General features: G+C 44.3%; 9 protein-coding genes across 9 annotated transcripts; 5 read left to right on the top strand and 4 right to left on the bottom strand.

Annotated features, from left to right (window-relative positions):
• Nucleotides 1-414: 414 nt before the first annotated feature.
• Nucleotides 415-2,244, bottom strand: LAJ45_06817 (uncharacterized protein; the record flags this gene model as incomplete). The annotated part of the gene is made up of 4 exons (XM_046116378.1): nt 415-942; nt 1,007-1,629; nt 1,694-1,973; nt 2,059-2,244. The coding sequence occupies 4 exons, from the start codon at nt 2,242-2,244 to the stop codon at nt 415-417; spliced, it is 1,617 nt and encodes a 538-aa protein (XP_045970581.1).
• A 3,180-nt stretch (nt 2,245-5,424) lies between these two features.
• On the top strand, nt 5,425-6,378 carry LAJ45_06816 (uncharacterized protein; the record flags this gene model as incomplete). Its single annotated transcript, XM_046116377.1, has 4 exons — nt 5,425-5,506; nt 5,588-6,039; nt 6,097-6,243; nt 6,292-6,378. 4 exons carry the CDS (start codon nt 5,425-5,427, stop codon nt 6,376-6,378), a joined length of 768 nt encoding a protein of 255 aa, XP_045970580.1.
• Nucleotides 6,379-6,528: 150 nt separating this feature from the next.
• Nucleotides 6,529-7,728, bottom strand: LAJ45_06815 (uncharacterized protein; the record flags this gene model as incomplete). Its single annotated transcript, XM_046116376.1, has 6 exons — nt 6,529-6,737; nt 6,796-6,904; nt 6,958-7,025; nt 7,086-7,109; nt 7,175-7,520; nt 7,585-7,728. The coding sequence occupies 6 exons, from the start codon at nt 7,726-7,728 to the stop codon at nt 6,529-6,531; spliced, it is 900 nt and encodes a 299-aa protein (XP_045970579.1).
• A 2,108-nt stretch (nt 7,729-9,836) lies between these two features.
• LAJ45_06814 (uncharacterized protein) lies at nt 9,837-12,117 on the top strand (the record flags this gene model as incomplete). The annotated part of the gene is made up of 7 exons (XM_046116375.1): nt 9,837-10,240; nt 10,314-10,443; nt 10,509-10,802; nt 10,884-11,100; nt 11,156-11,229; nt 11,307-11,618; nt 11,677-12,117. 7 exons carry the CDS (start codon nt 9,837-9,839, stop codon nt 12,115-12,117), a joined length of 1,872 nt encoding a protein of 623 aa, XP_045970578.1.
• Nucleotides 12,118-13,452: 1,335 nt separating this feature from the next.
• On the bottom strand, nt 13,453-14,495 carry LAJ45_06813 (uncharacterized protein; the record flags this gene model as incomplete). Its single annotated transcript, XM_046116374.1, has 5 exons — nt 13,453-13,662; nt 13,715-13,827; nt 13,882-14,014; nt 14,085-14,295; nt 14,389-14,495. 5 exons carry the CDS (start codon nt 14,493-14,495, stop codon nt 13,453-13,455), a joined length of 774 nt encoding a protein of 257 aa, XP_045970577.1.
• Nucleotides 14,496-14,737: 242 nt separating this feature from the next.
• On the top strand, nt 14,738-15,836 carry LAJ45_06812 (uncharacterized protein; the record flags this gene model as incomplete). Its single annotated transcript, XM_046116373.1, has 3 exons — nt 14,738-14,839; nt 14,907-14,958; nt 15,028-15,836. 3 exons carry the CDS (start codon nt 14,738-14,740, stop codon nt 15,834-15,836), a joined length of 963 nt encoding a protein of 320 aa, XP_045970576.1.
• A 2,863-nt stretch (nt 15,837-18,699) lies between these two features.
• Nucleotides 18,700-19,092, top strand: LAJ45_06811 (uncharacterized protein; the record flags this gene model as incomplete). Its single annotated transcript, XM_046116372.1, has 1 exon — nt 18,700-19,092. One exon carries the CDS (start codon nt 18,700-18,702, stop codon nt 19,090-19,092), a length of 393 nt encoding a protein of 130 aa, XP_045970575.1.
• Nucleotides 19,093-19,514: 422 nt separating this feature from the next.
• On the bottom strand, nt 19,515-22,001 carry LAJ45_06810 (uncharacterized protein; the record flags this gene model as incomplete). The annotated part of the gene is made up of 2 exons (XM_046116371.1): nt 19,515-21,491; nt 21,552-22,001. 2 exons carry the CDS (start codon nt 21,999-22,001, stop codon nt 19,515-19,517), a joined length of 2,427 nt encoding a protein of 808 aa, XP_045970574.1.
• A 653-nt stretch (nt 22,002-22,654) lies between these two features.
• Nucleotides 22,655-23,615, top strand: LAJ45_06809 (uncharacterized protein; the record flags this gene model as incomplete). Its single annotated transcript, XM_046116370.1, has 4 exons — nt 22,655-22,704; nt 22,762-22,782; nt 22,843-23,541; nt 23,600-23,615. The coding sequence occupies 4 exons, from the start codon at nt 22,655-22,657 to the stop codon at nt 23,613-23,615; spliced, it is 786 nt and encodes a 261-aa protein (XP_045970573.1).
• Between the last annotated feature and the right edge of the window lie 873 nt (nt 23,616-24,488).

Here is a 24,488-nt window from a genome sequence, read left to right as displayed (position 1 = left end):
TCGTTCCGTGGCCTCTGCAGCAGCTACAGGGATGTTGCGCTTAGTCAACTGCTGTCCTCTTTCCACCAAGAATCACTCGATAAATATCGCTTAACATATATTTTACTATTGACACTAAACTAAATTGTCCCTAAAACCGCCCTGAAACCACCCCTCGAATCACTACGGAGCCTTCTAAATATTCCGCATACCAAGGAAGAAATCAAACCACCCATATGATTCAAATTTAACGAAACAAGAAAAAATAATAATAAAAAATGGGAACCCATATGCCCGAATTTCCCCTCACGCCTGGTATATCAACAGACAAAAGAAATGATATATTTAGTAAAATAACCTCAGAAGCTGTGCCAATAAGGTAGGAACTATGGGTTAATCCTCTCACAACTGAGTACAAGAACAAAAAAGGAGAAATCACAAAAATACAGCCGTTAGGGCTAATATGCAAGGTAGTGCTAAAAATATGAAAAAAGATTGAGGCGTAAATTGCGGTGCACTTGATCCAAACGGAGTGGCATCACCCGGAGACGCGTTGGAATTCGAGGACGATCCTGAAGTTGGTGCTGGGGCACTTTCGAGGGACGTGCTGCCAGTTGCTGTGGACGTTTCCGCGGAGCTATCGTCTAGTTTTTGTCTCGGTGCAAAGCCAATCCGATTATTTTGCAGGTCAAACACAGAATAAACATTCTTGAGAAATACGTCCCCCAGAATCCAGGTGTCCTTTCCAAGAATTTGACGTGATATGATTAAAGAGAGGCACATGTTATCGAGATCTACCTCTTTCCCAACATAGTCAATAGGTTTGACCTTGTATGTAACTCCACTGAAGGTAAATTCTATGGTGGCATCTGTGTCGCAAGGAATCGCAAATGTTTCTCCGCTAACCACCGCCCCTGGGATTATAGAGTGGATGCTCAGGGCATCTTGAGGCGGAACAAGAAGCTATAATATAAGAACAGTTTCGATTAGATATGAATTGAGAAGTTTTGGGGACGAAAATTATTACCAAGGAGGTACCCGTATCGATAATTGCAGTCTTCCCAGTAAGTCCTAGCGTATTTCCATCAACACTCACGTCATCCAACTTCAGCTCCCATAATCCCTGGTCCGAGACAGATGGTGTGAATGTCAAATCACCCTCAAACAGCCCAGAGTCTATACCTCCGAAGTTAATGACACCATCATTCACTTCGTCTCCATGCCTACTCAACGCAATCCCAAACAACTTCGACTTAATTAACCCTTTATCCACCAACTCGTCCATGATTGTAGGAACTTTCTGTTGACTCCCATCACTAAACCCAAGGCCTAGAATACCATCAATAGGGAAATTAACAAAGTCTTCTGAGACCTCCGACGCAAGACCAAATGAAAGCGATAATTCAAAACCGGCAAACTTGACTGAGTCGGTAACAACGGTGCCCATAACGTCACCACTACCATATTTGATGTCGAAAGTCTTTTGGGTGGTCTTCAACGTGCCTGAGTCCTCTGGTCCGAAAGTGGAATGTATTTTACATGCTTCCGATGTGCATTTGCTAGAGGGAATCCAAGTATCAGAGCTTCCGGTATCAATTACCAAGATAAAGGTTTTGTTTTCAGAACCAAACATCACTTCCGAAAAATAGGCTGTTTTCATACTTCGGTTATTAATAATGATATTCCCCCCTAAAACGGCGTAAAGAAAACTCACACACGTCGGTTCCATCTTGACCAACACCCATGGAGTCAGGCGTTCTTGGTGTTTCCGCAGGTATTATTCCACCCGTAGCTGTAGCCCGGCCACTCTCTGTGACAACTATTCCTGAACCCTGTCGTTTCGATAAAAGCCCTCGTCGTTCTAGAGACTGCTCTAGTTGCCAGATGACCTCTTCCCCATCCACACTCGGTCCCTCAAGTCCCCTTCGTCTAAACTTTTCCGTCACCCTATTCGCGGCTTGTATGCTTCTAATCTCAGGATGAAGGCCGTTATCCTACATAATCTTGTCAGTAACAAAACCTCGAATCGGATACAACACTCATTAAAAAGCTAGATAAAAAGAAAGAGAGCAAACTTACAACATCGGGTTGCCGCCTCAACTGTAAGCTATGCATTGCAGGAGGGGCACTTCTTTTCGTCTCTGGCCCAGATAATGGCTTCCATTGTGAATTATCTGATGGTACGATCTCGTCTGATTCTGTAACAGGTTGGAAGGCGAACACAATCGTAGCCACTGAGAGAAGAAGGGCTGATGATAACCGCATTGAGGATCTGAAAATGGAGGTCTAAAAAGAGCAAATCCAGTTGCCCAAATGATCGTGAAAGTTTTAGTTTGGAATTGGAGAAAAGAAATTGATTTAGAAAAGAAAGTATCCCGAAGCTTATGAAAGGATTACACCTTCCCTAGGAAGTTGATACGGAATAGAAACCAAAGAGGTGATTGCCGATACTATGCCAAAGATGCAACACCACACTAAACAAAGAGAAAATAGATTAGACACCAGAAGAGTATTGCAGATAGCAGTACTCAATAGGCATATGCGAAGTTTTGCTTGTAGGTAATAAGGGAAAAAAAAAAAGTGAAAAAAAAAAAAAAAATTAAGTTTTCCCGAGTTCAATAAGCGGGATATGGTGGGTGTATTGGTACAAGGAACGACAAGGAATTTGGGGAAAGAGCGATATGTAAGTGAAGAACACAAAAGAGAAAGACCACCATAAAACGAAGGTTGACAGGATCTTTGTGAGAGAAAAGGGGACCAGGGGGGAGGTGGTGGTAAATAGTGCATGGCCAGGTTTAACTTGTCTATGGTGGGACTGGTTCGATGCGTTACTCAAAACAGTTCCCCCAGAGTTAGGCGCGTCGAGATCCACAAAGCTGACACCACTCTTTGGGCAGCACGAAACAGGGGCTTGTCGCGCTCTCTAACAGGGCGGATGAGGGACCAACGTTGCAACGCGGATCGGAAACTGGTGGTTGGCCCGCTCAGGAAGTCGATATGCATGCACGGGGTTTCTCTTCCACGATTCAGAGAGATAGATCTCATCCGTCTTAGATGCGATGCCCGTTAGAACAGCGTCATGAAATGGACATTAGGTACCTCGTCAGGAAATGGAGCTCTGCGGGCTCCCACGTAAGCTGGACTACAATACATAACTACCGCCCCTTGAGATGCCACCAGATCTATGAAAAGAAGAGGTGGTTGCAAAACGGTCTCGTCCAGGGGCCCTACATACATCAACCTTCAGTGCCAGGGAAATTGGCGAGCGGCTCCTCAGGTAGCGTGCTGCGCGGCCGCCATGGGTAAGGAAGTGCCAAGGATCCCCATGCCAGGGGCGCAATGAAGGCATGCCGACAAAGCTTCACTGAAGTCTGGAATGCGGCATCGTGGATACCGCATTGTACAGTGCAATACCATAGATTCGGCAAGGAGCTAGAAACTCGAATTGTAAATACATGTCCTTATGCAATACCAGTACGGATCCTTTCTTCAATTCCAGTCATCTGCACTCTTTACGGTGCCAGACCGCTAGCGGAAATTATCTAATTAATTATATACTTAATGCGCGGCCGAGGTCCAACCATAGGCTTAAGCTGGTCCCTGAAACACCTTGCTACCATACCTCACATTGCGCATCGGAGGAGGAGAGTACATATAGGTCTATCTACCCACTTGCTAAGTATGGGTAGCTCGTAGAGCTTGTGCAATCGATTATATGGGTACATGTATGTCCATGTAAATGAAATTCACTTGTAGGCAAATATATATTGACTCGATAGTAATGATTAGAGGAGTTACATATTGTAGAGTAGATCGAGTATTCTCTAAATTCTCGCTCCAAGAACTCAAGTAGAAGATCATGATGCAATTGAAGTGTATTCTTCTCGAATATACTCAAGTGCCAGAATGCCTCTTGTTAAGTAAAACTTGACTCGGAAATATTAGGTAAGCGGTATTGGCGAGGTGAGCACAACCATGCTGACGTATAAAATCATGAACCATCACTCGAGCCAGACTTTTGATTACAGTACGTACATGTACGTTTATGCCGGACAATTGATACCGAAAGCTTAATTAAGTACATGTAGTTTACCAAATATGCAAGATGGATATGTATCTTATTGACTAAGCAGCTTCAATCAGTAGTACCATGACCATGCAGCTTCGCATTCAAACCCTAGAGGGTTATAATTATCCAAAGATCAATTTACCCTATAATTTTTCCTCATTTAACTCGCCTACCGTTGAAATTCACCTCAAGAATCTCGTTTATAAGCTGTATTAACGCTACTTTTAACATTCGCAGGAAAGAATGACTCACTTCAAGCTTATATCCGTTTGCGTGCGATATATAGGAGGTCTATTATGCAAGAAATCGGAGAGAACACCTCGTACGAAGACTCGGTGCATGAATGAGATCCCTTACGAATTAGGATCTTAGCTCGAGGCTTTAAATTCACTTTCGAAGAATGTATGGGCTAGGTGTTTTGAGATCTTGACTACAATATTACATGTACGTTCCCATTAGCAACAGGCAACAGCACTCATGTAGACATTGGGTTGGTCTGTGTGATTCTTCTAATTGACTTTTCATAAATATATATTACCATTAGGGTCCGTTGAAATCCTAGCTTCTTATTTAGAACCGGAAGCTTAGAGAGCCATAGAGACTAGTGGCGCGCGTTAATACTTTGTATGTAGTACTTCACAAAGCTTTAAAAAGGAATTATACTCGTGCGTATAGTGGGTCCAACTAATATCTAGCTTCCATTTGATAATAGGAACTACTGAGGAGATAATTTCCTCGCTTCTGTATATACAGTGATGGGGAGAATTATTGCGGAAGTCAGAACTAAAAGAGTGGGCCTCTTGATCCGTGCTCACTGCAAAAATTTCTTTAAGGGCCAATAGGACTATCGGGTCACGGAAAACCCACTTTCGCAATAATTCTCCCCATCACTATACATGTATTTTCTAGAGGAGTTCATGAAATTAGCTGATCATGACTATACATGTATGTAGATAATTTGTACACGTACCTACCCACCAAAATTTTGGTGGACGCTGAGGGGTGCCCGTTGGGGAGGCGCAGATTGGCATATCTACATTATCCCCACTTGCTTCCCATATTTGATGGTAGCGCTTTCGTCAGATTCCCTAGACTCATTGGTTATTTTGTCAAGTTTTCTCAGACCTGCGTTTATGAGCTCATTACATTAATAATACTGTTGTGATTAGATCTACTAGATCTGGTTTAGTAAAGCTAGGGTAACCAATTATTTTAGAGTAGGTGCAACAAAGTGTGGCGCAACAGTGACATCTTGGTTGCTGAGCCTCATGTAACTTCAATTGCGCAACTTCAGGATTCACACACACACGCAACTCTAACAACTCAAATATACACGTGCACCCAACAATCGAGAGAAGTTCAATTGATTACCAAAGATGAGGCCCGCTTTTAAGCTTCTCCAACGAGGGGGCTTCCTCAAACGAACGTTCGATGAGTTCAAGTCTGGCACTCACAAAGGTACGTCACTGGGTTGATAGTTATCAATATTAAGGGAATTACTTTTCCCCAATTAAAACCATCTAACCTCACGGTCCACAGTATTTAGCATGCAGGGAGTGACTGGGAACTTCGATGATATGGAGATTCACTCCTTCCGCCATCCATCCTCCTTAGATGGAATAGTTACATTCTCCGACGCCGATATAGGCGGGTTTTCTAAGGCTAAGATGGACCTTGAGCCATTCCCAGCCGAAGAAGGAGAGGAGAAGCAATCTTATGGCCGTTTTCACGGAAACGTCTCGATCGAGCTTCCTCCAGACAGGCCAAATGTTCAACGGTCCGGGTATGCTGCATGGCGTACCGTTGAGCGTGGGCGGTCCCTGTTTGGCAGGCCATACTGGAACATCGACCCTTATGCTTTCTTGGCACTAAGAATAAAGAGTGATGGGTCTAAGTATTTTATCAATATACAGACGGAGTCAATAGTAGAGTCAGATCTTCATCAGCACAGGCTGTTTTCTAAAACTCCGGGAGAGTGGGAGGTTATCCATGTATGTGCTTTCGGCGACTTCCCTTTGGGTTGATTAGACTGACAATCTCTAAACCAGATTCCGACCAATGAGTTTGTAAGGACAAATCATGGCCGAGTGACCGAACCGCAAGGAGAGATGCTTAGGGAGAAGGTTAGAACCATTGGCATCGGGCTGATTGACCGTATCCCAGGGCCCTTCGAGCTTTGCATTGATAGAATATGGGTACATCCTCTGTAAAGATTTGAAGCATCTTTTACTGACATACACTAGGCAACCAATCATGCTGACAGTGTTCCTATGTCTAAACCACATTGGCAAGTACACAAATCACCAAAAATGATAACAGATATTGACTAGTCTTGGCCGTGTAATTCGGGATGATTGTACAAATAGCGAAGTAGAGTAACTACCATGTTAGTTTGGGCTTCCTGACAATCACAGTTTGATGTTTCATTATTTGCCTTAGATCATTGCTATGGTAAAGCAAAGTGATTGTGGTACATGTCATTAAACAGAACTCCATTTCTTTCCTGTCAACAGCTCGTACGCCTCTAGATACTTGAGGCTAGTATTTTTAGCCACATCCGCCGGCATCTCAATACCAGGCTTCCCATTAACCCCGTTACTGGTTAACCAATCGCGAAGGTACTGTTTGTCATAGCTTTCTTGGCCTTTACCAACTTCGTACTTGGAGGCGAGCCAGAACCGGGAGGAGTCTGTATTACTACTATTAAACAAAGGCCTTTCTGAAAATGCTGAAAAAGAGATACTGACCAGGGGTAAGGACTTCGTCGACTAAGACTACTCGATCATTCTCGTCAAGCCCAAATTCAAACTTAGTATCAGCGATTATAATCCCACGTTCGGCCGCGTAATCTCGGGCCTAGTTATATTGGTAAGAACTCATTAAACATTGTAATACGAGATTCGGAATACCTTTGTATACAGAGCCAAAGCAAGCTCTTCGATCTGCTTTGCGTACTTTTCACCAACCAGTTCGGCCACTAATTTGCATTAGAAAGAAACACTGAGAATTGTGTGAGTCCCAAATTGATAAGATTTACCTCTATCTGGGTGAATATTTTCATCTAAAGAATCAAATCTGTTAGCTGGTTAAGAGAAAGGTAATTTCGGTTGAGGAATTCTAGCTCACCATGTTCTCCTTGTTCTGCCTTAGTGCTAGGTGTGAACAATGGCTTCTCGAACATTTCGCTCTCTTTAAGTCCTTCCTTCACCTTAATCCCATGGACAGTTCCTTCTTTTTTGTATTCTTTCCAGGCGCTCCCGGTAATGTATCCCCGGACAATGGCCTCTACGGGAAAGACCTTCAACTTCTTTACGACCATGCTCCTGTCCTTTAGTTGGTCCGCATATTGCTTAAGTGACTCTGGAAGAGCATCTAGAGAAGAGGAGATAAAGTGATTTGGGCAAATATCCGATAAGACAGAAAACCAGAATTCAGAGAGGGCAGTGAGTAATTTGCCTTTATTCGGAATACCCTGTTACCAAATAATTCAGTAAAGTTTCGTTTTCGTAGAGGAGCCTTAGAGCGAGGGGCTCAACATTCGTCATAACCACATCGTATGCAGAAATCCTGTCAGTCGCAACGAAAAGTATAGAATCATCTGATAGTGCATATACATCTCTCACTTTGCCACGAGCAATGAGAGGAAGCGAAGCCTCGAGAGAAGTCTGAGTCAGAGCCATGATTGGTATGATTGATTGTTATATGTTGGGGAAAAATCGAAGTTACTCTCTGGTACCTGTATGCGTGTGCGGGGCAACTTTTTTTTTTTAGCAGTAAACGCTAACCCTGTTATGCATGATATTGCAGTGAGGCTCGAATTTGCTGTATAGTTGTTTCTGGATCAATGGCGAATGCGCACCGTGAAACCATGGCCAGAAAAACTGCACTGGCCCATTACTTGGAACGAAATTTAAGAAAGAGTCTGCTTTCAATAGTACGGTATATAAACAATAAAAACAAATAAAAACAAAGTAGAATTATAAAATTAGACAGCTATTAAATCACGTCCTTGCAATTAGTGCGTTTTTGTATTGTATCAGGAAAGTACATTGTACATTATTTATGCATGTACATGATGTACATGTACATGTACCGGGTGTTGAGGGTAAGTGATCAGAATCTGACAAGTGAATGTTACGGTGAATAGGTGTATTTGTCTTATCAGATTCTGATCACTTTTCGCTACACCTAGTACTAGTATTTCGCTGACGTTTTTGAACTGGGCCATTATTGCATACACCCAAAACCATGAGCTTGGCGTATTTTTGTATGGCATGCAATATCAGTCGCGTCCACAAACGTCAGAGAAATACGAGTAGTTATGTACGACAGTACGAGTGGGCATGCATGTAGGTAATCTAGCAATTACATATTTAACCCTAACCCTGCGCCAGGTCAAACTACTCGTGTTTTAACAGCGTTTGTGAACACAACTGGCATTACATACACACAAAAAATAGCCAAGACAACCTTTTTGTATGGCATGCAATAGCGGTGGTGTTCACAAACGCTATGAATAGACGAGTACTATATGTACCTACATATATACATGTACAGTACCAGAAAGGTTGATGAGATTGCGCACAGCGGGATCCATTAGCACGCTGCTTGGTTGCGGCATGGCTTTTTACGGTATTTTTGGTAACATATGGAGTTAATTAGGTATCCTCTCACAATGCGTACGGTGCGAATTATATTACATAGCATTTAAAGTTTAGAAGCTTCTAATATAATATATATGGGTTAACATTAAAAAAGACCCTCAATTTATCACTTACACCATACGGAGTATCAACGATCTTTCAGTATACGCACTAGTTAAGTCTGATCATGATGCCATGAAGGAAGATAAGGTTGAGGCTTAAATTATAAACTTCCGTCTCAAACCCGGGCCTAAGAACTTCAAGATCTAGATCTATATCCTACGCACGAGACGAGTCAACTTAGATGAAAGATGGCCTTATATATGCCTTATAATACGCACACGTCCTCCCAGGATTGCGTGGCCTAAGACGGGGAGATTTTAGTATCTGAAGTTACTACGTACTTAAAAACGTGATTAACAGCATCATGTATGTTCATGTAGTACTTATATACGTGTATCTAGAGCCTAGAGTGCTACCTTCCGTAGTTATTTAAGTGAGATACATACGCGTCCTATACCCAGATATACTTCTTTTTGATTTTTGCTCTCTTCATCCTACTCTTAATACTTCTTCTCATCCTCTTCTCATCCCTCCTCTCATCCCTCTTCTCTTTCTACCTCTCCTCTATCTTCTATATCCCTTCATCGGCCTGTCTTCCTCCCTTCCTGTACTCTTTACTACGCATAGCATTTCCTTGATACAGGATACTTCCTTAAATCTCAGTATATCTACTGCCTCTTTAACATTCAATTTAAAAAGTCAAGCTCAGCTCTAAATCTCTCTACCATCATTTCTCCAATAGCTTTTGTGCTCATTATGATGCCCGAAAGCTTGATATCTCCAATTACCCCAACAAAAGGAAGATGTCATACAAACCCGCATCCATCTCCTGCTGCTTGTCCATCAGTTGCAAGTAGCTCTGGGAATACCATCAATGATGTATCCCAGCCAACCACCCCAACTGATGTGAAAACTAGTCCTCCGAGTAAGACACCCTATCCTGCTTAGTTTGAAGTAATATATACAAGATTTAGAGAAAACAGATACTTTTGATTGTTACCATTTGTATTTTTATATAAACTGCAGCGGTTTACTTAGATTTTTGCCCCTGAAGATTTTCAAGCGGATGAGACGTTCTAACAATGTCACTAAAAATAACAGGAAACTTCAACAGACCCCGGGGAAAAACCCTCTCTTCGCTTGATATTTTCTCAATCGCCCAAGACATTTCAGGTCCAACAAGGCTTCAAGGAAGGCTCTTGGAAGCTTTTAACGATCACAAAGCTCAACAGACTAGTGAAATCCTTGCATCAGAGTTGCAATCAAGATGCAATATTGCTGAGAACGGCTCTAATGACTCTGGCCTAATTTCCATCAACCATTATGATTTCAGCTCCCAGGAAACTGATAGGGACGTTTCTGTTGGTGAGGTTTCGGAAGAAGCCACGGATTCAACGGGAGATAGCCAAAATGATTTTGTTTCCGACGAGGATGTGAAAGATCTTGCGAGGCATGGATTACCATCTGCTTGTATTTTTGTAGCTAAGTATGTTTCTCTCTGTACGCGCCGCTGATCTATATTACCTATGATAGCAAACTAAATCATTAACTTTGAACAGTCTCGCAGCCACCCAGACCGACGATCAACTCATGAAGAGCTTACAGTCCCACTTTGGAAAATTTGGAAGGCTCCATGTCAAAATTCGTAGGGATACCAAAGGCAATCCATATAGCTTTTGCCAATTCGAGGTATGAGATGCATACCATAGCCTATTCATATATATTGTTAGTATTTCTGCTGATCAAAAACAAAGTGCGACGAGACTGCAAGATTAGCCCTTCGTGATGGTAGAAATGCTATAATCGACTCCACTGGTCGTCGCATCCGTTGTGAACCGGCAAAGGTTAATAGGACTCTCGTTTTAAGTAAAATGGATAGTAAAGTTTTCAACGAAAATGATGCCCGCAAGATTCTTTTTGGATTTGGTGAAACCGAAACCATGGAATTTGCGAGGGATGGGGACACATTACCCGTGCGAGGAACAAAGGAAGGGAGAAGGTGTTTTGTTCGGTTTGCTTACAGACAAGATGCTGTGGATTGCTATCAGGTTTGCCTCCTCCTTTAACTCTTACATTAACATATCATCGCTATAAACTTGTACTCATAAAAGATTCATTGAAACCTTTAGTATTTTCGTCATCACTGCACATGGACTGCTGATTGGACGAGCAACTTTTCGGTACCGAATATCATTCCACGCATCCAGACCGTTGAGATTGATCCTGTTTCCATATTCATTGGAAAACTTAATCCGGATTTAATTGGGGAGAATGAGCTCAGGGCAAGATTCAGCAGGTATGGCATGATTGTTGAATGCAATCTTGTGAACAGGGCCAGCAAAAACGGTGATAGAATCCTAAGCAGTTGGTAAATGGTCATAATACTAATACTGCTATTCAGGGATTGGACGTAATGCCTTCGCATTTGTAAAATACGAAGCTGAAGAGATGGCAAATAGAGCTTTGGAGGAAGAGGTAAGTCTTATTATATCTATATATATAGCTCTGTCTTAATTTTAGACAACGACTTTTACTAAAAAATGATACGATAGAACAATTCCCTATTCCTTGGAAAGCAGATCCATGTTCAAAAACGCGAAATTCACAAAAAACCAATTCGCATGGCTCCGCATCCCCCTAATGGCCTCCGCCTTGGCGGTCCTGTGACAAATAGTCAATTATCTCATATGGACCAAGTTAGACGATTTGGTGTCCCACAATCATTTCCATTCTCTATGGAAGCGGTCGCCGACCTTGCCGCACGCCTAAGTGTTCAACTTGCGGAACAACGTGATCATAGCCGCCGTCCGTCGGGAGCTTCAATGTTTTCTAACCAGTCTGTTATTAGTCAAATGCCATATGTGGTATGATCCAATTAAATACTTTCTAGAAACCTCACTCTTTACTAACGAATATTTGTAGTACTCTAATGATCAAATGGTAAATAGGCATGGTGTATTCCAGGGGAATATTCCTGGTTTGACATTTCACCAGCCCTTCCAACATGGATACTCAGGATTCCATAATGGAACAACCCATCAGCCCATTGCTCAAGAGACTCCTATTTCTCCACGGACGGTACAAGCCACGACTCATACTCCCCAAGACCCACCAGTTTTTCGCCAACAGGTAGATGATGCTTACTCGGGCGCATTTCCTCCGGCAATTGTGCCTCATCTTCAATTTCAACAGACTCAAAATCTGGTACCTCATCTTGCAATGATGGATAATAGCCATCATAGGGAGAGTGTTATCTCTATGTTGCCATATGACCAAACCAACTGTTACGGACAATACGGAAACGGTTACACAGCCCAGACGGGATATCACATGCAGCCTAATCATCATCATGGCGGACCCTAGGGACGAAATTCAAAAGCGATAAGTACGCCATACCAAGGACTAGCTAGCAACCAGGGAGGCTTCGGACTATCTTGGTCAAGTATTATTTGATAAGTTGTGATTTTCTTTTCTTTTCCGGGTGGATTTCCAAAGAAAATATTGACGATTGTATTTGTTGACGTGAAGACGCTGGAAGCGTACAATCAGCAAAATGTGTTTGGTGGTAGGGCTTTGCGTATTGTGCAAAGTATTCGATGTTTTCAGAACTCTTTTTCTCGAAGATCTTGTTGCAAGGTGCTATGCAATGATTTCGAATGGACCTTGCGGTTGGCGAGTTAGGACTTGGTTTTCTTTAGTTGATATACTCACTCATTCGGGCTTAAATTTCTTTGCTACGTATATTTGTTTCTTTACTGTCACTGAGTTGCAGATATTTCGGACTTTCATTCTCTTTAAAACGGTTTCAGATGATCAGATCGCTAGAATGCATAGAATACTAGATCTATAGAGATAAGACTAGATTCTATGTGCAAAACAAATGAGAGATTTCATGCAGCTCTTGCCACGCATAGGCTGCTTGTGACTTCAATATAATTGGGCTTGTGCTCGGTAAATGAGATTATGTGTGTGTGGGGCCGAGTGATATTACATGACTAGAGCTATCTCATGCTCACCCTAGGATTGACGCTAACCTGTAAGAATCTGGCTAGCTTTTACACATCGTACCTACATGAGTTGGGGAATATTCTAGTACTAGTCTCGTAGCCATCCCCTAATTTTGGTGTGGTAGTATTTTAGCGTGGTCGTAATTTATTGATTGGGTCTGGGGACGAGGCTGTTCTGGTGCCCTTCTGTTTAAAATGCAACATACAAACTTAATAAAAGCAGGTTCTTTTTTCTCTCTCGCCTCTCTCTCTCTCTCTCTCTCTCTCTCTCTCTCTCTTTTTTTTTTTTTACTTGAATTCGTGACGATATTATATATTATAAGCTTGATGCGATATAAATAGTAGCACTCGTTGAAATATTGCCAAAACTTTAAGTCTGTATTCCCCAAAATTAAAAACATCTATCAACTGGACAATACGGTTTCCACCATCCATGTGACAGGGCGTATCGTCTTGATACAGCAAGAACTCGGCATCTTGGTGGTTTTGGGGGCTTTTAGTAGTATGATTTTGGTGCTTGTGTTTTAACTATAGCCAAAAGCTATAGCCGAGCCCGCGTCACACTGAAATGATTCTTTTTTTTTTTATCATTTCCGCATAAAAACCTGAGCAAGAAAGTTGATATCTGATTTCCGAATTTACAAAGAAAGCCGAATCTAACGCCCTTTGCTAATCCCTTTCCACATCTAAACTAATCTTTCTTCAATTCTGTCATCTCTTCGAAGACGCCATCCTTTGTGACTGTGATGATCTGGAGACCATCACCGACCTCAATGTGGCGTTCGGTAGCAGAGGTGAATGCATCTTTGACGAGCTTGATAACAGTTTCCTTGGGGAGGTCTTCAACGGGCCTTTCTTGAGTACCGTTAGAGGCAGGGAGGTATTGATTTTTGAATTCAACCTTTAGTGGAATGTTAGTCAAATTAACTCCTACAAACCATCGGTGATATTACCTGGTTGTCTAGGAAGGGGACGATTAGCGATGAGGCAGCACCAGCAGCTGCTCTTCGTTCACCCTCTTTTGAATAGGAACCGACGGAATCGTATGAATAGAGGCGACCCTTGCCTAACACAACCTGTCAAACCAATATTCACGAAAACCCGAAGCTCGGTGAAGTACCATCTTTATCCAGCCCGGCAAGGATACAATGTGTGTATTTGGGGAAGAATCTGTTTCCATATAGAACAGTAAATAGATACTGTGCAGCCGCATTTACAGTCATGTTTTTCAGGTTGTGATTGAATTTAAAATCCTGCGGAAAGTAGTTTCGACATCATTATTAGACATTTTCCTGCCGGAAGATAAGAGTAGAGTGCACTAACATTAACAGCCCTTGTCATTGTCTCTGCAACATCCTTTGAATCCGCACCAAATCCAACTGTGGCCAAGATGAGGTTATTGTCGCCTAGTCTGTATACCTTTCGCTCAGTTCGAGAGTTAATGTTGTAACCGGCAGTGTGCCTGGTATCGCCGGCAAGCACAACGAAGTCATCGCCGGTAATTCCAAGAATAGTTCCACCATTGTCAGTGTAGCTGTAGCAAGTAAATATTAGCTTGATGAATACGATACTAAGGGTAATATTCAAAGATAGAACTCTATGGCTGAGGAACTATGCGGGAGCTCACGGGTTGAACGAGTGCTGCCTGGGAGCACCTGAATGGTCTCTGGATTGAGATGCTTCGAAAGAATATGCGGGGTCGAACGATAGAGGCTCTACACTGGACAAGGACATGGCTGAGGTGGTTTTGCGGTATAATGTGTTGGATGGACAAGAGCTGTGTACTGTTTGGCGGGGTGAATCGTTGGAGTTGCCCGCCTCTGCTGACGGGTGCGTTGAGGCTTTGTGGGCCGGGTAATGCAGTGTTTTGGAATATTCTTGGCCTAGAGCTTCAACTCAGTTTAATATGAGCTACAAGTCCTCTGTTTCCTTGCAATTCGACCATACAGTTTAAACAATTAATCTTTACATCCACCATGGGCCTGGTCGAATACGGAAGCGACAGCGAGGACGAGGAACAACAACAGTCGCCAGAGCGAAAAGAGCCCTCTGATACTCCGTTAATGAAAGTAGGAAAGGTACGTTGTCAAGGATATAGCTCTTCAAAGTTACAATAGTCCAAGCGTTAACATGATAGACGCATAGGCACCCCCGTCTCCCGAAATCTCACTGAAAGCTTGTACTGAAGATCTAGAAGGTGTCGTTTGAGCAATACTCCTTATAGACTTAATTTTAGGGGCGAAATCGCTAAAGAAAATATGATCAGGTACAGCAGCAATACCAGACAGCGAAGTAGCAACGCGTACCCAAGAGACAGAAGAAATAGGTCCAATAATGGGGCCCTCACGACCACCACGAACACCTTCCCCAGCACCACAAACTCCTAACCAAGAACAACTCTCGCCGTACTCTCTTAATCGCGCGACAATTCGCTCATTAACTTTCCCAACATCAATTCCAGATATCCCCCCTTCCCCACCCGGCGACGAACCTAAAGAAGCCGCCGCAAAGTTCGATCATTTCCGCCAGCTCAAGCGCCAGGGGATCCACTTTAACGAAAAGCTTTTACGGTCATCGGCATTACGGAATCCGAATCTACTCGAAAAGCTCACGGCATTTGTGGGCATTAACGGGAACGAGCAGTACACAAGCAATCTACCGACCGAAATTTGGGACCCAACAAGATTTCCCGAGGAGGCCTTTGCGCCTAAACTCGCAAAGAGCCAGCAAGAGGTGCTGGAGAAACGGCAAACGCAGGAGAGGTCAGGGATCGACTTTATCGGTGCATCTGGATCGGCGGCAGCTCCAGCTACTGCATTACAAATAGGGCAGGAAAGGAAGGGTGGTAGTAGTGCTGCGGAGAGGATAATGGCTGGGCTAGATAGAGAAAGGAAATCCAACACACCTTCGGCGGATTCCTTAAAAAGAAAGGACGATAGAAAGTGGGACGACAGAGATAAAGATAGGGTAAGAGACCGAAGGAGAGATGATGACCCGTATAAAAAACGCAGACGGTCAAGGACGCGATCACGATCAAGGTCAAGGTCAAGGGATGGGTACAGAGACCGGAGATAATACCATGAAATTTGCATTATGTACTATATCAGTCCCTTTCTTCCCTATGATTTATTATCCTCTTAACGTCCATAATAATAGTAGAGGCAAAGACAAAGAATCGTCGCGGGTGACACAGTTCACATTGGTCTAGAACCCAAAAGAGGGGGAAAGAAAATTGCTTATCCCACCTCCAGTAACAAAAGACTTATGAGTTGAAACCCGTAATCACATATATGGCTCCTGCCCATTAATTGCCCAGAGTTCCAGTGATCACTACGGTCATGGGTATCGCTAGCAGTATGGCTGATAGATTGTCCTTATTGCATATATAGGTACATACATATAGATATAACCATACCATTAATATTTTTCTCAGGCCTTGGCGGATTTAAAGTCAATCTGTGATGACGCCTTTTACCCTAATCCGCACTTTGTACTAGTGAGCGGCAATATTAATGCACTAGGAGTTTCACATGTGCGACCCGCCGATCTGTACCCCCCGCTCCATTGAGCTTTTTTGTAGTTTACAAAGCCAACTAATGCGAAGACCCTTAGATATGCTAAAGGCTGCCGAGAGACAGAATCCTTCTAAAGAACAACGCCTCCCCCTTAAATCCCATCAATGGCAGGGGTCAAGAACTTAATGCCGATCCCGAGTGATGTGCCATGATGCCTAGTTCGGAGGTGGTGTTGAAACATGGGCTTAAAAATTAAAGCTCTGTGTATGTGTTCTTTTAATCTGGGTACCTGTAATTGTGCTTCTGTTTCGGGTAAGAGGGTTGATGCGCTTGCCGTATCGGAACAGCATCGTGCATACGCTCTGTCGTCTGTGAAGTTTTCTTTTTGTAAAGAAGGTGCACGGGTTCTACTCGTGACCAACTACCTTGTTCAAAAACTCCATGTAAATCTAACTAGCTTACTCGCCAAGTGTGGTTGAGATATTCAAATTAATGCGAGTGACATATTATGACGGAATTCAAGGAATGCATGCAATCAAAGTTACCGTCAAGTCTAATAAAACTTACAGATTCCAAGGATTCCTTTCGTCTATTGGATGTGTATTTGTTTTAAGTGATACGCTGATTATTTGTTCTCGGTGGCGCCTTATATTTTGTCATCCAATCACCCGGGCTCCCTTCTCTAATAGTCCTGTAAATGAGTCAATTGGCTACCTACATGTATATTTCGTGCGGGAAGGTTTTCACTAAATTTCGACGAAATCAGATGGGGGAAGTTGTTTGTAAAGTCGTAATTAGGGAAATTAGACGACTTTTCCTACAGCACAACTTATAAGCACCTAACTCTATCAAGATAATAAATATTCGATCCTTTGGCTCTAGATCTACCTAAATTCACTATGTCGCACATTCTATGGTTTTCCTTAGGTTTTAAATTATTTGATGACTTTCCTATGTAAAGGTGTAAGCAAAGGTCTAAGCAAAGGTGTATGAAAAGGTGTATGAAAAGGTGTATGAAAAGGTGTATGAAAAGGTGTATGAAAAGGTGTGGGTAAAATCATTTGTTACCAATACCAAGAAAGTCGTAAGTAAATCTGAGGGAAAAAGTCTCATTGACTGTAAATGTATCACTCTATGCCTTTCTCTGTTTTTGTACGGAAAAGAGATATTTGATACATCTACGCCTCGGCTATTAGAGTTCAGAGTTTGTGAGCGGCATGATTTCAAATATATAAATTTTGGTGTGCTTTCGTCGTCAATCCCCAGGAGGTACGCCTTTTTTATAAGCGAATTCTCTTTTTTGAAACCTTTCTAGGCTGGGTCCACACTCCGCATATAAAAGAATAGTTTGCATGAGAGTACATATATTTAGAAGCCCAGAAGAAAACTCCAACTAAACAATTCAGAAAGAGTTCTAGAATCAGCCTCCGGCCGGATACAATATCGACGTCCCTCCGTACCATAGGCGTATGATAGCATAATTATTAAACTGATATTGTAGAGCCAGTAGATATAATGAATACTAGTAAACATATAATGCATCTTCATGATCGTTGTACTGTCCGTCCTTTGGATCCACCCTGATGGTTCGAAAGTAAGTGCTTCATGTAATGTCACTCGGTACTCCCTAAAAAGGGCATAACAATAGCTGGGTTTAAATGATGAGACCCAAGGTATTTGATAACTCCGGTATATATATCTAATGGCCGCGGTAATCGGGTTCTCTTGGTGACTTTTATTGTTCTTGAATTCTACCCATTGGGTGATGTTGCTCCATGTTGGGCTCGGGTTAAGCAGATAACACATTTTTTGATTGGATAGTAATAAATCGTAGCCCATATATCTAATGCGATTGAATCGATCGCGAATAACCGGATAATATATATCTATGCCCCAGTACTTATCGCCTCAGTCATAGGCCTTTAGTACTCAATAAGCTCTATCATCGTAGGGGTCAGCAGTACCTAATAGGCACTGGAGTTTCCTAGCCAAGTTGTCGAATTAGAATATTCTGTAGCAAATTTAATATTTGTATTCCCTCACAAGTCTTAGATGGACAGCCAAGACCTGGAAGCAACCCCCCACAGTAGGGAATCCATGACAATTCGTAGTTAGTAGGTAGTTGATCCAATAGGCACTCGCTCGCGCTCATATGCGGCAATTTCATCGTCGGTACTCAGTAGATAGGTAATCAAGTGCCTCAATCGGTACACCCGGCACACTGAAGTCTTAGCACGCCGCACGGTCCAACCCAGAAGAAAAGAAACCAGATCTCACTCTCGCACAACCTCAAAAACCTCTCCAACTCGCTTCTCTGTGGACCAAAAACTCACCTCTCTCTCTCTCTCAAAACCCCCCCCCCCCCCCCCATAAAGACCATACGAACTTCTCTAAACCACCCCCCTACTACACTCAAAATCAAAATGGAGGCCCTTACAACTTTTGTCCAAACCCACGTCCTGCAGCCAGACAACACGATCCAGATTCTGGGCCGCACGTACCGCCCGAATGACATCTTCCGCATGGTCATCATCATCGGAGGATACCTCCTGTTGCGCCCGTACATCCTCAAGATGCAGGCTAAGTTCCAGGAGAAGGACCACGCGCGCGAGGTTGATCCCAGCGAGGAGTCGAGCCATTCGGCGATGGCGGCGCGGAGGAAGCCTGCGGGCGAGGAGAGCGACAACGAGGATGACGATTCGTGGGGCGCGAAATTGAGGAGGAGACAGAGGGCCGAGGCGGCGGAGAAGGCGAGGTTGATGGAGGAGGAGAACGACAGTGACGATGAAATTGCGGAGTATTTGGAGAAGGAATAGAGTTGGGCGGTGGTGTTGGGACTAGGAAGATAATGGGTAATAATAGTGAGATCAGGGGGCTCTTGGGTTTAATGTAATAAATGAGGCACGTCACGACCCGGAAAGATGCGCAAGGGCTGGAGTTTAAAAGTTGCTGTTGCTATGGTGTTACTTGTCTACACCGTGCTGGAAGGGGAATATATAAAAAGTACATACTCTATGTAACAGAATAATAATCCCTAAACAAGTAAAACCAAAACCCATCCAGTCCAGTCCAGCCCAATCCAATCCAATCCGTGAAAAAAGGATAATAAAACATATACATGTACAGACCAAAGAAAAACAATCATAATCTAAGTCCATTAACCCATCTTTTCATCATAAGGTATCACTCTAACTACTACAAAAACTACAAAAACTACAGCTATGCATAGTATACTGCTCTATCCCACTCTTCCTACAACTGCTCCAATCGCTTTATCATCTTTCAGAGCGATCTTGATCTCCTCCTCATTGATCAAAAACCTTACGCGGCCTCCACCGCTTCCTTTCTTCTCTAGGCCGACAACTCCAGCCTCCACCAGACCCTTCACGGCACTTTCAATGCCGCCAACACGAGCCTCACCACCAAGCTCCTCAACCCCAATTTCCTGGATCTTGACAATCCTGGCCGCCTCATCCATGACATCGCGGAGTACGCTCTCGCCCACTCCGCTTCTCCTACACCTCACTAGCAGAGCCACCAAAAAGACCTTCGACGACAGCGAACATGTCTTTAGGAACACCTGCACCGGCGAACTGGTAGCTTCCAAGATCGCCTGTCTGATGGTCGCAATTGTCACTCTGCCACCGGCTTTGATCCCACCGCCACCAGAGCCATCATCATCATCTTCCCTCATCATGGCGATCTTCCCGCTCAGCCTTCGACCCTTCTCGTTATCATTACTAATAACAGGTGCATACTCTACCATCTCTACAGCGCGCCGGCATATATCTAGCGCTCTTCTGGCATCACCGGACACGGCCGCTACCTTACGTGAGGCGAACTGGACTGCGTCTGCGTCTACGATATCGCCCTGGACACCCTCGAGTCTACTCTTGATGATTGTCATCAGCTGGTCATAGGTGTACCCGGGAAACGTGATTCTTGTCAGCCCCAAGCGTGAGCTGATCTTATTGCTGAGCGTGCGCTCAGGCAGATCCATAGTGTTTGCTACAGCTAGCACAATGAGTCGTGAGTACTTCCCACCTGGCCAATTGAAAAAGTTGTACATGACGCCTTGCCCCTTCGTGACAAGCTGGTCGAGCTCGTCCATAAGTACGACACAGGGCACTCGGCGCGGACTTGGCGTGCTGAATTCAGACTCGAGGAGCCCGAGGGCTTGCGACGGGGATACTCGGTCTCCTTTGATGGCCTCCCACAGGAGAGAGTAGGACTGATGGGGGTCGGCGACTTTCATGCCGTTGATCTCGACGAATGTGAAGTCATCGAGCTCTTCCAAGGCGACTAGGTGCCGGAGTTGCGTTATTACTTCACGGACAGTAGCAGTTTTGCCTGTTCCGGGAGTGCCGGAGATGTAAATACAGGATCCAGTGCCTTCGGTGATTGCGGCGGAGAGCTGCGTATAGACTTCGTTGAATTCGGCTTCACGGCAGGGGAGAGATGCGGGTAGAGTTGAGACATGTAGATGGTGTCGGGCAGCAGCGTAGGGTGAGGATAAATTAGGGAGAGTACGGGTGTTTAGGGGCGTGAAAAGGAGTGGCTTCTTGATGGTGATTTTGCGGTTTGTTGGGGTGGTGAACTTGCGCGCGGAGGTGGGGGTGCGGCGAGTGGGTGTGGTAAGTTGGTTCTTTCGAGTAGGTGTGAGGAGATTCTTCTGCGTTGGTGTGCTGAAAGTGAAATTCGTGCGCCTCTTGCTCGGCGTTCGGGGGGCTTTGGTTTTCCGGCTGAAGTTATTATCATTAACATCGAAATCGTCCTCCGCTTCTTCGTCCTCCTCCGGTATTGTCTCCACCGTTCCCTCTCTAGTAAAATCCCGGTCTCCACTATCATCTGAGTCCACAGAGGTCTCTCTCCGTCTTCTCTTTGGCCGTACCCGGTTCTCCCTATTCTCTGTAGCGGCGTGCTTCTGCGCCTTCTTCCGTGTAGCTTTGGTGCCCTGCCGTACCAGCTCGCCAATTGCAAAGATATCTGTATCGCGCCCTTTGTAGATAGTGTCCCAATCAAGCTCGGGAGTGTAGTTTGCTGTTCGAGGGTTGCAACCGCGACGGCAGACAAAGACTTTCCCGTAGTCACGGGACTTTTTGGGAACGCCGTTGGGGTATTGCTCGTTGAAGACCTTTGGAGAAAGGATCTTTGCGCGGCCATTGATCGAGCGCAGTGGGCACAGGTTGTAGGAAGGGTTTATATAGAGCTCGTTCTGTCTCCATTATCAGCATATTGTAGCTCCCAAGCTAGGCACCGGAGGTAACAAACTCACGGGCAAGAAGTCCATCCGCTTCTTCTCTTTGTTCTTGATCTCGAACTCCGTCGAGAACCACATCACATTGACAGACATGTCGTCCTCCGTGCCCTGATCCGAGTCCTCAAACTCGCATACCATGCCGACATACGCCTCGCCCTGTAGCCCGTCGCCCTTGATGAACACACAATCGCCAATCCGCACGTCAAAGTCGCCTGTCCGCGCGCCAATAATCTCGCGCTTCTTCCCATTGATCTCTGAGTGTCCGACCTGGTCGAAAGTTTCTGGCTCCGCGCTGTAGATCCACTCCCATGGCAGGTCTTCGTCGCCGAGCTCGTCGTCACTGTCTTCGCGCGCGACACCGACGCCCCGGAGGAGCGCGCGCGCTTTGCTAATGGAGGAGGACTTTGTGGCTTTTGAGGGGAGGTGCGCGGTCGTCATTGTGGAGGCGAAGAGGCCGGCGAGCATCGGATTTAGTAAATTAGTTGGAGGTATCGGGGAGATATCGAGCCCAGTCAGTGATGGTTATCTGTTCAACCGCTGGGGACGAATTCTGGATTTTTGTTAATAAGGGATTGGGAGACGCGTATTGTATACTACTGCAAGAGGGTTTTTGCGGTTCCCCGGCCTACTGGCTGACCTACATGGCAACCAGCCCACACAAACAAAATTGAGGACCGAATTGTTAAACCCGCATATTATCAACCCGGGGAATTATCATTTGGGGGGGGGGGGGGGCGTAATAATAGAGCACGACCTTGTCTACCCTAAGCTTTATAGAGCTTTTCTCCTAACATTCAACTCTGCAACAACAGTGAAAGAATAATGACTTATACATCCCAACTATGATCAGTTACGTACTGTTTAAGTCATTCGTATTATCTCATGTATATATACATGTATATATATACCGCAGCATTACTACCTCAAGTTTCAGTTCATTGTGTGATACGCTAACATTGAGAAATCGTGACGCCAAGAAATATCACGTGTTATAGGTTTTAAGTGGATTTTAGCGTGCCAAGATTTCGTGGAAAACTTCAACTCAACCAGGCTATTTCATGTAACCTCACCCCCACTATCTTACAACCAAACGGTATTTTGTGAAGCTATAGAACACAATGCCTCAGAACGAGTACATAGAACGATGGCAGAAGCTTCACGGAAAGAGGTACATCTCACTCCTTTGAATTGAATAACTTATAGCCCTATACTAACTGTCATATAGGCTTGATCATGATGAGCGAAAGTAATAGCCACCCACTCCACCCCTCCACCTCTCTGCCGGTACTAATCCCCAATCCAACAGGCGTAAGAAGGCTGCCCGTGAAGGCCACAAAGCCTCCAAGAATGCGCAAAACTTCATAGGTCTCCGCGCCAAACTCTATGCCAAAAAGCGCCACGCCGAGAAGATCCAGCTGCGCAAGACGCTCAAGCAGCACGAGGCCAAAAACGTCAAGTCCGACGGTCCCAGCGAGCCCTCTGCCAACCCGCTGCCACCCTACCTTCTTGACCGTTCCCAGCCCACCAATGCGAAGGCTCTCTCCACAGCTATCAAGCAGAAACGTGCTGAGAAGGCGGCAAAGTTCAGCGTGCCGCTGCCCAAGGTGCGTGGTATCAGCGAGGAGGAGATGTTTAAGGTTGTCAAGACCGGAAAGAAGACGGCCAAGAAGGGTTGGAAGAGGGTTATCACAAAGCCGACTTTTGTTGGTAGTGATTTTACCAGGAGGCCGGTCAAATATGAGAGGTTCATTCGCCCCATGGGATTGAGGTATAAGAAGGCCAATGTCACACATCCGGAGCTTGGTGTGACAGTACAATTGCCGCTGTTGAGCGTCAAGAAGAACCCCCAGAGCCCGATGTATACACAGTTGGGTGTGTTGACAAAGGGAACAATTATTGAGGTCAACGTGTCAGAGCTGGGTATGGTCACAGCTAGCGGGAAGGTCGTTTGGGGTAGATGGGCACAGATTACTAATAACCCGGAGAACGATGGATGTGTCAATGCGTAAGTTATCTTTCTTTCGTTTCTTAGAATTGTGAGCTAATTGGATCGGTTAATGTAGGGTCTTGTTGGTCTAAATTTGGATGGGAAATCTAAGTAAATAGATGGGATAGATTTGTAGGGGCGGGGACGAAAAGCTGGTAACGATCCTGTATATCATATTTTAAGTTTCAAAATAATGGAGTTCTTTTTTTTCCTTCTTATGCCTGTGGTTGTAGCTACTTACCCAAGTATAAAGTACTTGTATGTTTCTGGTGAAGTGTGTTTCATGGCAACGCATGCGCAAAGCAGTATCTTTCTGTATAGTTGACCCCACTTGGTCAACTATGCACGGGAACCACGGTGTTCTTTTGTATCCTTGTCCCAGCTTCTAACGTACGTAACTATGTACTCTACATTCCACGAGTTAAACCTCAAAATATGAAGGGGCAGGTTTCGTCGAACGGGTTGTAAGGGTGCGTTGATAGTCTCTTCCCGATTTTATTTTCTATTACCAAGCATGGTCGAATCTCTGCTCCAAAGACCAGTATGAAATTACTTATCCAGGATAGGTTCAATCGGTGGATATGAGTCGAGTCATCCGGCACCTAAGAATTTAGGGATGGCAAGGATTCTTAATAGACTACATGTATGCTTTCGCGATGTGTGGCGCTGTAGGTCTTGTGTCCTGGGGTTCGGGGATTCGGGGCGAGATATGCAGGTAAGTTTTCTGCTTTGATAATTAATCGGCCGTAAATCATGCATGTTATGAGTATATTGACAAATGAAATGGAAATATTTCCTTCAACGAAATACATGTAATTGAAGGACTCGATAAGCATATTTACGGTATTTTACGCTGATGCATGCAGATAATTCACATTCAGGTAGTTCACATTCTGGGGTAGATAGTTGGGTTAGATTTTGGTAACCTGGAATTATTTAAAAGATGAAAGATCGAGTTTATCTAC

This window comes from Morchella importuna (assembly GCF_003444635.1).
Source record: "Morchella importuna strain M04M26 chromosome Unknown Morimp01GS020, whole genome shotgun sequence".
Lineage (NCBI taxonomy): Eukaryota > Fungi > Ascomycota > Pezizomycetes > Pezizales > Morchellaceae > Morchella > Morchella importuna.
The sequence above is the reverse complement of the archived record's forward strand: the minus strand, read 5'-3'. Positions and strand labels throughout refer to the sequence as shown.